Source organism: Alligator sinensis, unplaced genomic scaffold, assembly GCF_000455745.1.
Source record: "Alligator sinensis unplaced genomic scaffold, ASM45574v1 scaffold569_1, whole genome shotgun sequence".
Taxonomy (NCBI): Eukaryota; Metazoa; Chordata; order Crocodylia; family Alligatoridae; genus Alligator; species Alligator sinensis.
Window position 1 is genome coordinate 866,665 of NW_005841914.1, and position 14,663 is coordinate 881,327.

The 14,663-nt window shown below is 53.0% G+C and overlaps 1 protein-coding gene across 1 annotated transcript in view; it reads left to right on the forward strand.

The window, feature by feature from the left end:
- Positions 1 to 14,663, forward strand: part of AGRN (agrin) — a 161,911-nt gene that overhangs the window by 96,247 nt on the left and 51,001 nt on the right. Inside the window, exons 4-5 of the mRNA XM_025198144.1 lie at positions 12,062 to 12,277; positions 13,971 to 14,195. Of these exons, the coding sequence (XP_025053929.1) occupies positions 12,062 to 12,277; positions 13,971 to 14,195 (441 nt within the window). The remainder of the gene's footprint in view (positions 1 to 12,061; positions 12,278 to 13,970; positions 14,196 to 14,663) is intronic.

Here is a 14,663-nt window from a genome sequence, read left to right on the forward strand (position 1 = left end):
AAGGGGTGTCCCAGCAGAGGACAAAGAGGTTCTTTACATTAGATAATTGATAATCGTTCATTTAGTATCAAGAAAACATGTCTGTCGTGTTTAGATCCCGCCTATATTGTCCTGTTACAGTGGCTTCACTCCTGTAGCATCTGGTGCTGGTGTCCCTCAAGAGGCACGCTGTTGGCTCGGGTGGTCGCTGGCCGGATGCAGTGCAGCTGGTCCTCGGTTCCAGTGGACCAGGATGCCAGGGCTGCCTGTTTAGCCCCTCTGATCTGCTGTACTGGATGTGCCTGGACAATCTCCATGTCAGAGCAGTCTAGCTGGGAAGAGAGATGCAGAGATATGCACATTTGGCCATCAATACTCATTAGAGTTGGAAAAGATTCATTAGATCATCTCAGCTGTTTTTCCTCTGCTGCTTATTCCAGCCAGTACAGAATTGTTCTCTATTGCGTATTTCCAGGAGCCTAGTCCAGTTTGGCTTTAAATAACTGATCTTCCCACAGCAGAAGAGAAGAGTAGTTTTCGGTCTGACAGAGTTAACTAAGAGGAAACAGCCCTTGGCATCCAGCCGGGATTTTCCGTTGCTTAATTTCATCCTTGTCCTGCTAATTATGCTCTTTTGTGTCACCCAAAACATTTCTTCTCTTGCCTTCTCATTTCCACCCGTCAAACACCTTGATTGCCGTTTCTACCCCTAGCGCTCGTTCAGTTCAGCTGCACGCATTCGGTCTCTTTCTTGCCAAGATTTCTCCGTTCCAAGGGACAATGTGGTTTTTGGCCAAGTAAACAAAAGTCCAGAGGCTTTTGTCGTTAGTGAAAAGACTCCTTTTGACTTCAGAAAGCCAGTCGTGCTGGGCACTTCGGGATAGTAATGGAGGTGGTGGAGTGAGTGTACAAAGAAATATTTGTCAGGACAAACTCTGTGCACAGAAGCATCCTATCCAAGGGGAACTGGCCCACCGAGCTGTTACAGGGTGCAGTTTTTGCATAAGTGTATTTATGACTAGTTGTATGAATTTTTATCTCAGCGGGATCTTTGAAAAAAAGAAACATTTGCTGCTGCCCAGGCCTGATCCTCCCCCAGCCCCTGAAAGCTTCGGGCAATTCCCAAGTTTTGCCCTACTTGATTGCAGGATGCTCATACACATGTAAGTCCCTTTTTGGGCTCCACCGTACGATGCGACATGGTGTGGTACGTTGCTGTTGTTAACTTGGCGTGACTGATATACCATCCATGCAGACCCTTTGAGTCATGATGCTTGTTGCTTCATGCATGTGTGTCAGGACCGTCTTGCTGGGGTTAGTGTGGCTACTGTACAGGCTGGGCTTGCAAGGGACCACACGGTGATTCCCGTGAACTAACACGGGAGGCCTAGTGCGCAGGACACAGGTCTGAGATCAAGGATCGATTGCTGGCTCTGCCACCAACCTGCCCGGTGACCATTTCTCTGTGCCTTGGTTTCTGCACCTGTAAAATGGGAACAGTAATACTGGCCTATCGGGACCATTTTGCTGGCCTTAGTGTGATAGCTGCCATGTTGACCGATCCACTGGGTACCTCGTAAGCTAAAAGCAGGAGCTGCTATTACTTGAGCAAAGGCTGCAATAAGTGTGTGTCTTATGTGGACAGGAACCTGTACTACACATTCACCTGGGTTACACATGCATCCAACTTCTGTTTAGATGAGTAGGTGCGGAGGCCAGGCTGTAGCAGGAAAACTCACCAAGTTAGACAATGGGATGGCTAAGCCAACATTAAACATGACTTAGCACCAACCTTTACAGATGCAAGGCTTCCCTGGATAAACTTGAGGTCCCCCTTAGAAAATGTCAGCTTTTAGTTTTCACTCATTTTTGACTATGGAAAAATAATAGAGCAGTTTTTCTTTAGCAAAGCACTCAGCGCACAACAGGTCAGAAAATTTTTAGCGCTGCAGATTCCTATGTGAAATCTCCAGGTTTATGTTGTGAATCATGATTGCACACCTAACAGTGCTAATCTTGTGTGGCATCCCAGGGCACCCTTGAAAGGATCTCAAGGCACCCTGGTTGGACAATCACTGACCTGGACAAACCCTGGTTAAAAATGTATTAACTGGTGGCAATCAGCCGTATGGTCACCACACCCTGAACTCACCAGGGCTGTCTTCCTTAAAAGCCAGCAACTCCACCATTTCCACTCCAGTGCATTTTCTGAGTGCAGACAAACCTGGCGGCATACAGGGCTTGTGCACTTCAACCGTCACATCCAGGATGAACGTCAGAGCAGGCACAGAGAGTGTATGACAGGAGAGGGCTGCGTGCGCGGGAATTTGGGGCCTTTCAGCTCTCAATCGCTCAAAAAGACCAAGCAAAAGTACTTGGCATGTGGCAGCCGTTCGCAAGCCCGTGATGTGGTTGAGAGTCTCGGTTCAATTCCCAGCAGGTCCTTGGAAATGCTGAATGGCCTCAGCTACCCGCGCTGTGCTGCCGGGGGTTCCTCTCTGCCCCGGGACCCATTTGTGCTCTTCCTCCTGCCCACCCTCCTGACTGAAGGAACCCAAAGCTGCAGTTTATCCGGAGCGAAGCATTGTGTCTGTAGGTTTTTTAGTGCTCCCTCCTTTGCTGTCATCGGAGGCGTTTTAAGCCATGGAACTAGGTAAATCCCACCCTCCTATCTCCCACCCATGAGTTTTAATTAAGTTTCCCGCTGTGCTTTTCTGATTGTTTTTCTCAGCCTGTTCAGTGAGGGGACAAGCTCCTCTGTGATCTGGAGCCAGTCCAGGCTGGCAAATGCGTACGCTGCTGCCTTCAGCAGAACAGCCCAGCTGGAGAAAGGGAGAAATGGTTGGGATGGTCTCTCGCTGTTTCTGGGCGTTCCCCCCACCCATTCCTCCCAGCCCTTGATTAGAGACAAGGAGCAGGCAGCTGTGTGTGCTGAGGACCTGGTGGTTTGAAGCGAGGTGCACCTGTGTCTGGCCGTGCCTTCTGCTGCTCATAGCTACAATGGGGCAGGTGCAGTTCGGGTCCGGCAACAGGATCTGGGAGGCAACAGGGGAAAAGCTTACCGTGTGTGTGTGTGTGTGTGTGTGTGTGTGTGTGTGCAAGACAGAGAGAGAGAGAGAGAGTACACAGGTGCACACCTGTGTGTGTGTATACATGTGTAACGAGCTCCCAGCAAGGAGTCTGGGTGTTGTTTTCCCCCCTTCCCTTTTCCAGGGGAAGGAAAAGAGCAATTTAAGCATTAAAATGCCAAAATGTTTCTCCAGCTTAATAACAATAATCATACGCATTACCACAACCACTTTGGGCTTATTACACAGAGCCTTTCGCCTCCGGATCTCCAAGTACATGACAAAGCCAGGCTAGGATTAATCCATAATGCTCACATGGAGCTTTTCATCCCCGCAGTCTCCAAACAGGGAGATTGTTCTCCCACTTATTCCGTACAAGGGGAAACTGAGGCATGGAGCGCGATGGCAAATCAACAACAGAGCGGAGCCTAGAAAGTCAGGCCTCCTGACACCCCTTTTTTCCCCAAGTCAGTCATTGCACCGTAGCCCCTGCCTGAGCTGCAAAAGGAACCCAGGAGTCCTCTCTCTTAGGTGCTTGCTCTAACCACTTAAGACACTGCTTTCCAGTTCTGGGGGGGGTCTCTCAAGAGGCAAAGCATTGGATGCTGGGCCAGCCCTGGGGTCTGTGGGAGCCCAGGCAGTCTTTTAGATGAGCCACATAGCTTGTTTGGGCTGGAGGAGTGGTTTGGCTTCTAGGCTGGAGAGCAGAGCCACTGCCTCTGGGGGAGAACGGAGGCTGGCATGGTGTCCCCGGAGAGCAGGGGACACAGACTTCATTCTTCAGAGGTGCAGGGGGTAGGGTGAGGTGGAAGCAGACCGGGCAGCTTCCCCATCATGCTCTGTCAGGTCTGGAGGAGAGGCTGAGCGAGAGCCCCAGACACGGGACTTTGGAGCTGCATGGTTTCCATCTACCTCAACCTGACACGGGGCACGAGGATGGCTTTTGCCATCACCCTTCTGGCTCCAGGCATGAGGCTAAGTAAGAGGATGACGTGAAGTGAGGGGGTATCACCTGGCCACTGCCTGTGCTTTACCAGAAGCAGAGAGTATCAGCCCTGCAGCCTCGGTGCCCAGGGACAGCAAAGCCCCCGACCCAGCAGCATCAAGCTCACTGCGGGCACAGGATCTTCTCTGTGCCTCCAGCTGAGAGCGACATCATATGGAGGGTAAAAGTACTTCCCCCACCGTACTCTGGGTCCCTTGTCCCTTGTAACTGTAGGACCCAAACCCTGCTTCTCTGTTATTTCTGGGGCTCCCACAGGTTCGCTGCCCCAGGGCTCCGTAGGGACCAGACGGTATGTGTTTCCATAGGTCACTTTTGTTGCTTGTTCCCCGTGACCGACCAGTGGACGCGATGCCCTCGCAGGGGCCGTCTTTGCCTCGGGAGCCTTGTGCAACCGCCTACCGCCCAGGCGAGGTCTGTCGGGCCGGCTGTTGTGCAGTAAATGGATACGCTAACGATATCCATGCTCATTCCTCCATCTGCTTGCCTTGGTGGGAGGGAGGGGGGTGGTTTTCGGGCAGGGGGGAGAAGGCAAACACTGCTCCAGCTGTTGCCAGGCTGGTGCTGCAGAAACAGGCTGTTGAAGAACGAGAGCTGGCCCGCTGTGGCGGGCCGGAAAAGTGCCACGACCTTTCCTAGTACTGGATGTTCGCAGGAAAGTCCAGATCTCCTTTGACTGCTCATTCGTCTTAGCGCAGTCATCTCCTGGGGGGAAATCCTCACACTCCCATCTCAGATGGGCTGGGCAGCGTACATGGCAAGCATGGCCTAGCCAGGACGAACCCAGTCGGAGGAGACCCTTTCGTTCCCCCCCGTCACCCAGAGCTCCCTCTCGTTAGCAAGCCCAGGGTCAGGAGTTGGAGGGAAGCGATGGAGAGGGAAGGTGGATTCACCCCTGTGTGGCTGCGATGGCAGCTTTCCCCACCACAGCAAACGCATTAGTGCAAATAAATTGTACTGACACCAATTGGCTTCACCCCCGACACAGGCACGTTTCTTTTCGGCTCCAGCAGAGCCAAGAGACCCAGGGCAGCTTGGCTGAGGTTCAGTGCGGTGACAAGCTGCCGGAGCCGTCCCTTTTGTTCCCTGCCGAGGGGTGTATCGGTAGTCTTACTTGGGCTGCTTCCCCCTGCCTCTTCGGCCGCCTGGGAGGCTTGGGGAAAGCTCAGCCCACAGCGGTGGTCTTCCTCCGTTCCCTACGAGATCTCCCCTTGCTGCTGAATGCACCCTGTCCCTGACCCCCTGCCGTTGGAGGAGCTCCATGATTGAGCTGGAGCCAGCGAAAACATTTCTGCCCCTGTTTTGTTTTGACGGTAACAGTTATCCCTCCAGCACCCACGGACTGATGCATGGTGATCAAAAATGCAACCCCCCCCCATTTCTCTGATGAGGAAACTGAGGCACGACAGGCTGGGGCTTGTTCGAGATCTCCCAGGAGACTACAGCCCACAAGTCCTCGGTCCCCATCCTTGACAGGGGATGCAGACGGGGCTCTAGCATTTCTGCCACTATGACATCTCACCTCGGCTTGGTGAACCTCCCCAAGTCCTGCCTACTCCCAAAAGGCTGGAGGAGACCCCTACAACCTCCTTATAACCTAGGTCAGAGTTTTACACGTGAGAATCTTGCCTCTTGCCCAGTTGAAGGAGGGCATCTCCCTTACACAGACATCCAGCCCATCTCTTAAAATCATAAGCCTCTTCTTTCCAGGGTGAACTGAGCTAGTATTAGTTCCCGGCTCCTTTTTTTTGTATTGAGGGGTCTTCAGGCTCACCCATGGAGAAGGACATGGATATATAGCAAGGGAGCCCATGGCAGTCACAGAGGGTGGAAGGTTTCCTCCCTCTCCTGTATATAGCATTGATTTATGCCTATCTTACATGTATGGTTAGGCAGCTAATGGGCTCCAATCACTGCTAATTGTGCAGGGCAGTATCATCTCATAGCTACCCAGTGCTCTCCCCAGGTGTATCGCATCCACCTGTTGCCTGTAATCTCACTATCTGGTAGGCAGGGACTGCCTCTTGTATTATAGAGCAGCGCGGTGCTCAGCATGGTGGCGTCAGGTAGGCGTTTCATGACAAACAGCAGCAACATAGGGAGAGATGATGAGCCGGCAGCCCCTTGAATGATGGAGATTTTTAATTGCAAACTCAATGTCTTTAACAAATGCTGCCGGACATAAACACGGTGGGGTCCTTGCCGGCAGATACACCACACCTGCTGCTCGGTATTTACTAACATGCCATCTGCTGCACATTTACAGTGACGGGGGCTCCCGAGAACATTTCTTACCATACTTGCTATGACTTTGCACTCTGATTCAGCAAAGCACTTCTGCACGTGCCGCCATCTTCTTGGAGAGAATTGCACTTAGCACGTGCTCTGAGTTACGGAGCTTCCCAGATAGGGGTCATAAAACCTCTTTCTCCTTTCTTCTTTCCCATTTCCCTTTCTGATTTCTATAATCTCCCATGCTGGTGGTGGTCACCTTTGCCAGGAGACCTGAATTCAAGTGCAAATAAAGAGACATCATGGAAAGGGGAAGCTGCGGTTGATGTCGGTGCTTGATAGCGCTTTTTGCGCCTCGCCTGTGCTGGGTATAATAACCCTGCTCTTTGTCTCCTGGGTTGGATGAGAGAATTAAGGTGTTTCATTTGATTCTATCTGGGTTCCGCGCTTGCATAATCCAGCTGCATCACCACACCAAACGGGAGCATTTTAAAGGCAAATTTAAAATCGGCCGCTGTAAACAAATATGTTTCTTTGCCAAAGATTATCAAAAGTGAAAGAAACTTAAATAAGCCATTTGCTTGCTGCTCTTTGCTCTTGGTTTCCTGTGTGTCTCTTTGCTTGGACAAGGGGAATCGATGGAGCCCATTCAGAGGTTTTTCTCAAGGCAGGATGAGACCGAGGGCTCAGCTGACTGTGCCATGGAAATGCCTCTCTTGGAATAAAGTCCCCCAGCTGGTTTGGGGGCCTTTGAGGGTCCCCCCTTATGTTGCTCCATCTCTCTGCCATGACATAAAGGGTTGGAGCAGGGAGGAGAGTTACAGCTATGGACTGGTACGGGAATGACTGCAGTGGTTTTCACCTTTTTAGGCATAAGGCACCACTGGATAGACTTGAGGCACCCATTGAAAAATACCAGCTCTTAGTATTCCCCTTTTTGCCTGAAGAAAAATATCATAATAGAGCAGTTTTGCTCTTGCAAACTCAGAAAGACCACAGCTATGGATTCCCATTTGAAATCTCTGGGTTTGTCTTGTGAATCATGTTTGCACACCTAGCAGTGCTAACATTGCTATATCAGCTATATCTCAACCCTGGCTGAGGATCACTGGCTGACTGTGCAGCGCTGAATTCCTGTGTGCAGGTCTGCAGCCTACAGCAGTGGTTTTCAACCTGGGGTCTGCAGATTATGTCTAAGGGACCTGCGAAAGATGCCTATGATCAAACAAAAGTACGCGAATGCCCACACTTACACTTCAAAGCGGTCCGCCCCTCCATTCGAATTTTTTAGGGGTGCACAAATGAAAAAAGGTTGAAAACCACTCTAGGTCAGACTTATTAATTGCAAGGAACCCTTCTGGATTTAACATGGAAGAAATAATGAGATATTCCTAGATTATCTCCTTGTTTGCCTATTATGGGCTGTCTTCTTCCTTTAGGCTGTGAGCTCTCTGGGACAGATGCAGTGTTTTCCCCTGTGCCCTGTGGTGGTGCTACCGAGATAGGAGCAATGCATGGTAACTACCTCCACAAAGAGCTTTGAGAACAGCTGTGCAAAGGCCAAGCAGCATTTGTCCCTCATTGGGGAAGGTCACAGCTGTGTCCAGCCCTCCCAGAGGTGTCTAGGCTTAATAGAGATGGTTCCTGCCTCCTGGGTCACGCACTAGTCTGCTTCTATGCAGAAAACACAATGAAGTCTTGGAGCTGCTGTCTCAAATCATTGGTGTCTTAATCTAGTGTTATCTCCCCTTCCTGCCACTGCAGTAGGGTCCCTTGTGGTGCACAGAGACAAGCTGGAGGCTTTTACTCGGGGAGACGCCTACCTCCATCCATCCCTCTCTCCACAAGCATCTGCTAATGGTACAGCTGCAATGAGACATAATTGCAGTGGGACATCAGCTGGACCATCACTGATTGATTAGAGTCAACCCTAAACTGGGATGGCAGGGGCGGCGGGAGGCTGGGCTGTGTGTGTGTAGCCCTGCTCAGACCTCCTCTAGCCGCCCAGTCACAACTGTCCTTTGTTTGCTGAATTAACTGCTGTGGGTCTGTGCAACCGGGCAAATCTGTCACATCTGCACTTATCACCCCCCATGCACACACATACTAGTATTGAGCTGTGTTGGGGAGGGAGGAATTAACGCAGCCTCCAGTGGGAGCTGCTTCGATTGGCATCCCCAAGAGGTGCCGGTGATGTCCGTGGTGCTCCCTGGGGTAGATCCTCGTGCTCAGAAAAGATTGTTTCTCAGGGCCAGCTCCTTGTCAAACCTGGCAGCTTGACCAGCCATGCTGTGAGTGGGTCCAAATGGAAATGGCTGGGCAAGGTGGCGGGAGGGTGGAGAAGAGGAGCCCTGTTCTGTTGCACGCTGCTGGCTCGGGACCGTGGCATCATGCTTCTTTCAGCACCTCTGCACCGGGTGCATCTTTGCATGCTTCTGCCTGTACCAGGACAGGGGATTGCACCGGGCTCTGCTGGTCTAGCATGTGTCACAGCCTGTCCGGAGCTGTAGGCCTGGCCTCCAGCATGCTTGAAGGCTTCTGAGCACCTTACAGGGCACAGAGAACAGCAAAGCCCCTGCTTGCCCTGAAGAAATAAAGCTCCTTGGTAGCTTCCTCTGGCCAGGCTCTTGACTGCAATGGCACATGAGGGGTAGGTAACGTGCTCTCTTGGATCCCCCAACCCTTGCTCAGTGCACTTGGCTTTTACTCCGTGCCCATCACTGCGCATATCCAAACACCCTCCCACCAGCCCTTCTGCTTTCTTTCCCCTTCAGGCTCCTGCTGCCTTTAGAAGCCCTGTGCCAGGGCGAGCAGCACCAGGCTCTCGCTGCGATACCACCCCATAGTGCCCGCTGAACCGGGGAAGCAGTACGGTGCCCCGGTGCCCTGCGCCTGCTGTGATTGCTGGCCAGACCCATCAGCGCCCTCCACTCCCGTTCTTCTCTGTGTTGGCAGCAAATTGGAATCAGCTCGTGGTTCCTTCCACATCCCCGCATCTGCCTGGCGCGCTCGCTGCCTCCCTTTGCCGTCTCAGAAGTGGGGTCAGTAAGACCGCTCTCTCTCTGCCTCCCCTCAGCCCCGCTGAGTGGCAGCCTGATTATGCAGTACACAGTCACACTCCTGCTCCGTGGAACCTGCTCAGCCGCCCTGCCCGTCCTGCATTTCATATTCACACGCGCTCCCTCTCCCCCTCGCTTCATGCACCCTCTAATCTCAGAGCTAAACAGGCTCATCTGCATTAAAAAAAAAAGAGTGAGAGAGAAGGAGAGGAGTGAGAGCAATGGCAAGGGAAGGCACACGAGCACCTATCCAGAGAGCTTCATAAAAATGATAAATTGCTTTTAGATATTGGGCAGGAGAGAAAGAGAGTTCTTTTTTATTTGACGATATTAGTCTCTTAGCGGCGCATTGTTGCCGTGCATATGAACTCAAAAATCTCAAGGCAGTCAAAGCCAAGCGCCCGGGAATTGAAGTGTAAATGAGCCACTGCCGGGCTTTTTATTTTGCCTTTTATGATTTCTCTCTCTCTTTCATTATGTAGGTCAGTCTCCATTTCTAATGTATATTGTGGATATAGGCTACATCGACAGGTGTGTGTAGAGGGCAGCAGAGGTGTGTGCTGGAAGCGTGTGAAGGAGCATGTGTGTGGTTGCATGGTAGAAACGTGCACTTCCTATGTGTGCATGCACTGTGTGTACAGCGAGAGGGGTGAAATGCGGACACCACTCTGCTTGTGCCCTGGGACGCTACAGAGAGGGGTCACCCAGCTGGGACATCTCTTCCAGTCACCGTGGCCAGGTGTTGCTCACAGTCCTCCCTGCATCTATCCGAGTTTGTGCGTAGTTGCCTCTTTCCCCACCTCCTCTTTAAAAATTACCTTCCCTGATACATTAGCAATTCAGATGCTGAACTGGTCTGTGCTGGCTGCTCTGATTAGTGTATGTGATAAAGAGATTTGTGCATCTCCTATTAGACAGGCCCCCACTCTCTGCCATGTGATTCCAATTGATTTGCATACACTGTGATGAATAAAAAAGTGTGTGTGTGTCTAGGTAGATGAGGAAATGTTTTCTGCCCCAGCCTGACTGGTGGTACAAAGCAAGGATACTTCCTTTTCTTTCCCTCTCCTGCTTTTCGGTTAATCACTTGTCTCTTCCATTTTGATGGACGTTAGCAGCCTGTCCTCTGTGGAAAAGGGCTCAGGACACCTCAATCCTAGCTGGAGGGCTTGGTCGAGCCAAGAGTCTCTCCGCAGCCAGGCTAACATCACTCCCATTGCCTTCACACCTGCCTGCGGTAGTGTTAGCCTGATGGAAGAACCAGAGGCCCCAGCTGAAGTCCTCGGCCCCACAGTGCTCCATGCCATGATGCACCGTCAGGGACAGCTCCGTTTTCCTAGAGCTGCTCATCTCAGCCCGCAAGATGGACAACGGGTGGGAGGGACCCAGAGCCTCCCGGGGCCCGTGTCATTCTGACCCTAGCCCTCTAAATCACCCCGTCCCTCCAGTCCCAGGGGACACTCCACCTCTGCCTCCTGCCCAGGGCTGTTGCTGAGACCCTTTCCCAGCTCTAGATTTATTACCACTTAGCAGATTGCTTTCCTCCATCAAGCCATTTTTGCTGCTCGGCCGGTGGCAGGCATGTTCTCTCACATGCCTATCGCCAGCTCGTTCTGGTTTGCATGGTGCCAAGATGCAGAGTTCAGTCTTGCCACCCAGCAGTGCATGGTCTTAGTCCCAGCAAAGAAAACCCGCCAGCCCCAGACAAGACAGACCAGCACCGTAGACACTAGCTCGCTGAGCCCATGCCAGGTCCAGTCCTCGGTGCCCTTATCCTCATCCCTCCAGCTCCCCGCATCCAGGGTACGTGTACATAGGTCCAGGCTGCAAATCCAAGGGCCAAATAAAGGCTTGGGCTGTCTCTTCTTCCTCCCTTTGATGTCCCATTGGTGTCAGGAGTATCTGTCAGGGGGCTTATTTTTTCTACTGCCCCATGCATACTTCCTCCTGTTCACTGCTGAGGGGCTGGGGAAGCGTGAAGCCCGACAGGAGCCTTGGGCACAGAGCAGGCAGCAGTGCCACAGCTCACTGGCTGTGAAGGCAGCTGTTGCCTGTGGTCTGTGCCACCCTAGATGGCACTCGATGGGGCGGTGGTGATACCCGTCCATGATAGCACAACGGTGCACAGCATCTGAGCTGCTTCTGCTCTGGGGTGGGGGCACGGGTGCAGATGCAGAATTTGATGGGGGAAGAGGGGTGTTACTATTTGTAGCCTGATCCAAAAACCATGGAGGGGACAGACCTCAGGGGACAGGCTATGGCAGGCCATGGATCCAGCTCTCTGGGGAACACCACAGGAGGAATTGATGTCCCTTCAAAGGACACCTGCTCCCGGCAGTTAAGTGAATATGCAGGAAAAGCCTGGAGTTGGGGACTGGTGCAGGGGAGCAGCGAGAGACAGGAACTGCAAATCACCGTCCCAGTGTGACCAGCTTCCCAGCCTGCTGGTGGTGACTCCCCACCATTCCCGCTTAGCGGGGAGGCTGGAGGAAGAGCTCCAAGCACCGATGCTTTCCTTTCCCAGCTGGTCCCCTGAGAGTGTCCCAGCTGCCCATCCTTCAGGGCTTGAAGTGAATAGACAAGCCCTACCCCAGATTCAGGACCCCGAGGGTCTGGGCTTTCGTCCTTCATTGCTGTGGCTGCTGGACCCTTCTCCTGCAGTGCTCTGTATGTCCAGGTCAGCAAGCCTCAGCTCATCCCTGTCCGTCTCTGTCCCGTAGCATGCCGAGGAATGCTCTGTGGGTTCGGAGCTGTGTGCGAAAGGAGTCCCGCTGACCCATCCCAGGCCTCTTGCGTCTGCAAAAAGACCACGTGCCCCTCAGTGGTGGCTCCTGTCTGTGGCTCGGACTATTCCACCTACAGCAACGAGTGTGAGCTGGAGAAGGCCCAGTGCAACCAGCAGAGGAGGATCAAAGTCATCAGCAAGGGACCCTGTGGTGAGTCGTGCTATCTCTGTCCTCCCCAGGACAACCATGGGTCGCTCCCGGAGAACACCGAGGCAGGGCATTTGCACTGCTTATCCTAGAGCCCCAAGCAGCTTGCAAAGAGGATGGATAACACTGTGAAAGGGAAGGACTAATTACTTTATTACATCTATGGAGGCAGTCAAAGGGCCTCCCCATGTCCCTACAGCCTCTGCAGAGCCAGAGACTGCCATTCACTTGCTAGGAAGCAAGAGCCTGAGAGACAAGCACAAAGCAGATGCATCTGAGCAAGCCCCTGCCTCGAGAGCAGCTATTTCTCGGGGAGGCAGGGTGAGGAAGGCTAATGAAAGCCCTTCCCCAGTCTGGCATGCACCAGCTGCGAGCAAGGAGCTGTGTAAATGAGACCCCCACCCCCTTGCCTCCCAGTAAATTAAGTTGACCTTTCCCTCGCGCACCGCGCTGGCTCGCAATAAATCTCGGCGCGGTGGCCCTGCTGGGGCGCACGGCGGAGGGGCTGGTGCCACGTGATGTATTTTAAATAAGAATCATAAAAAAGGGACAAATTAAACCAAAAAAAAAAAAAAATAAGCGGGCAAATAAATGTGGGTCCATCCCTGTCAGCAGGGAAATGGCTTCTTGCACTCTTTCTCTAATTACATTGTGCTGAGGGGACCCTAAGGAGCTTGGGCCACCATGTTGGCTACTGGAAGTATCTCTCCAAGAGCTCGTGCAGGGAAGATGATCTGCAGGATATGGAGATAGGGGAGCATCGGGGTGGGAAGTCAGCTTCCTGCGACGAGTAGTAGAGGGACTAAGCCGACAAAACATGGTGTGCCCTCAGTCATTCTGGCAGGCAGAGCGGGCAGGGAGGAGCTGAGCCATGCCCAACACTGGTGGGAAGCCGGGCATCGATTGCCAGTAGAAGGCAGGGCTGGGCGGCCCCTGAGACTAACAGGTTCAAAGAGGCACCAGCGTGCCTGAGACTTGAAACCCCACTCCAGCCAAGTACTGAAGCCCGTTGTCCCTCCAAGTGTGTGAGCAAGTCCCATGAAAATCAGCAGCACTGCTCGTGGGCAGAACATTAAAGCGTTTCAGAGCCCTGACAATGGGGGTTGAGCCCAACAAAGAGCACGACGTAGGGTCTAGAGGCTGGGAGCAGGCAGCCCTCCCCATCCCACATTTGCAACAGGCATCAGGACACAGCTGAGCAAGTGCAAGAGTTGGTGGCTGGTGAGCCTGAACCATGACAACAATGCCCTGGTCTTCCCCAGCACATCAGGATTACGAGTCTCTGCCTGTCTGAGACGCAAAGGGCCAGGCGGGCAGGCAGCATCACCTGGGCATGTGCCTGGCATGGAGCAGAGAAGATCCAGTCCTTGTCCCACCCCTTCTGCACAGGCTGCTGAGCCAGGCTGATGCTGGACCCCTCTCACTCTACATGCATGTGCTCACATCTCAGGTAACCTGAGCCTTGCAAGCTCCAGGCTGCAGACAAGGATGTGCAGAGGATGGGTGAATGATTTGGGTGACAGCTCTGTCCCTAACCCGCCGCTGGCTGGGTGCTTCTGGAGGAAACCCATTTCAACTTGCTCACTGCTGGGCTGGGAAAAGACTCCTGGCATTAATCCCAGGGGCTGAGGGGCAAGGATGGCCGCCGGCTCAGCTCACAGCCCTGTATCCTTCCTCCCCCGGTCCCACCCGGCAGGTTCCAAGGACCCCTGTGCGGAGGTGACGTGTAGTTTTGGCAGCACCTGTGCCCGCTCTACTGATGGGCAGTCGGCCAAGTGCATCTGCCCGTCCTCATGCCGCGGGGTGGCCGAGGGCACCGTGTGTGGCAGTGATGGCAAGGACTACCGCAGTGAGTGTGAGCTCAACAAGCACGCCTGCGATGCACAGCAGAACGTCTTCAAGAAGTTCGACGGGCCCTGCGGTGAGTCCTGGACCGGGATGGGGAGGTTGATACACAGGCCCAAGGCTGGGGTGGGGGGGCACAACACTCTCCAGGCCAGCTCTGACTTTTCCATTGGTTGTAGGATTTGTCATTCCAGGCTGGAGCACATCTTTCCCATGTCATCTTTCCAGTGGCTGCAAGGAGGGAGGGGGACATCCTGGGCTTCAGCTGTGGGAGTTGAAACCCCTTTTGGGTGGGAAACCTGGTAGAGGCTTGGTAAGGCAAGCAGGGGCATGGTAAGGTAGGTGGGAATTTGTAGTATGTCAGCATAAAAGGGGAAGAAATGCAATCCAGTGTCTACCTTTGCTGCTGAGAACAAATCGGCGCCAGGCAGGTATTCCGTCTTGGCCAAAAAGTAGCAACAATAATAATATTTAAGCCGAGAGCTTGGGAAAGGATTAGCAGAGAGCCAGTGTGTGTTGTGCCCACTCTTTAGTATGCTGCTGA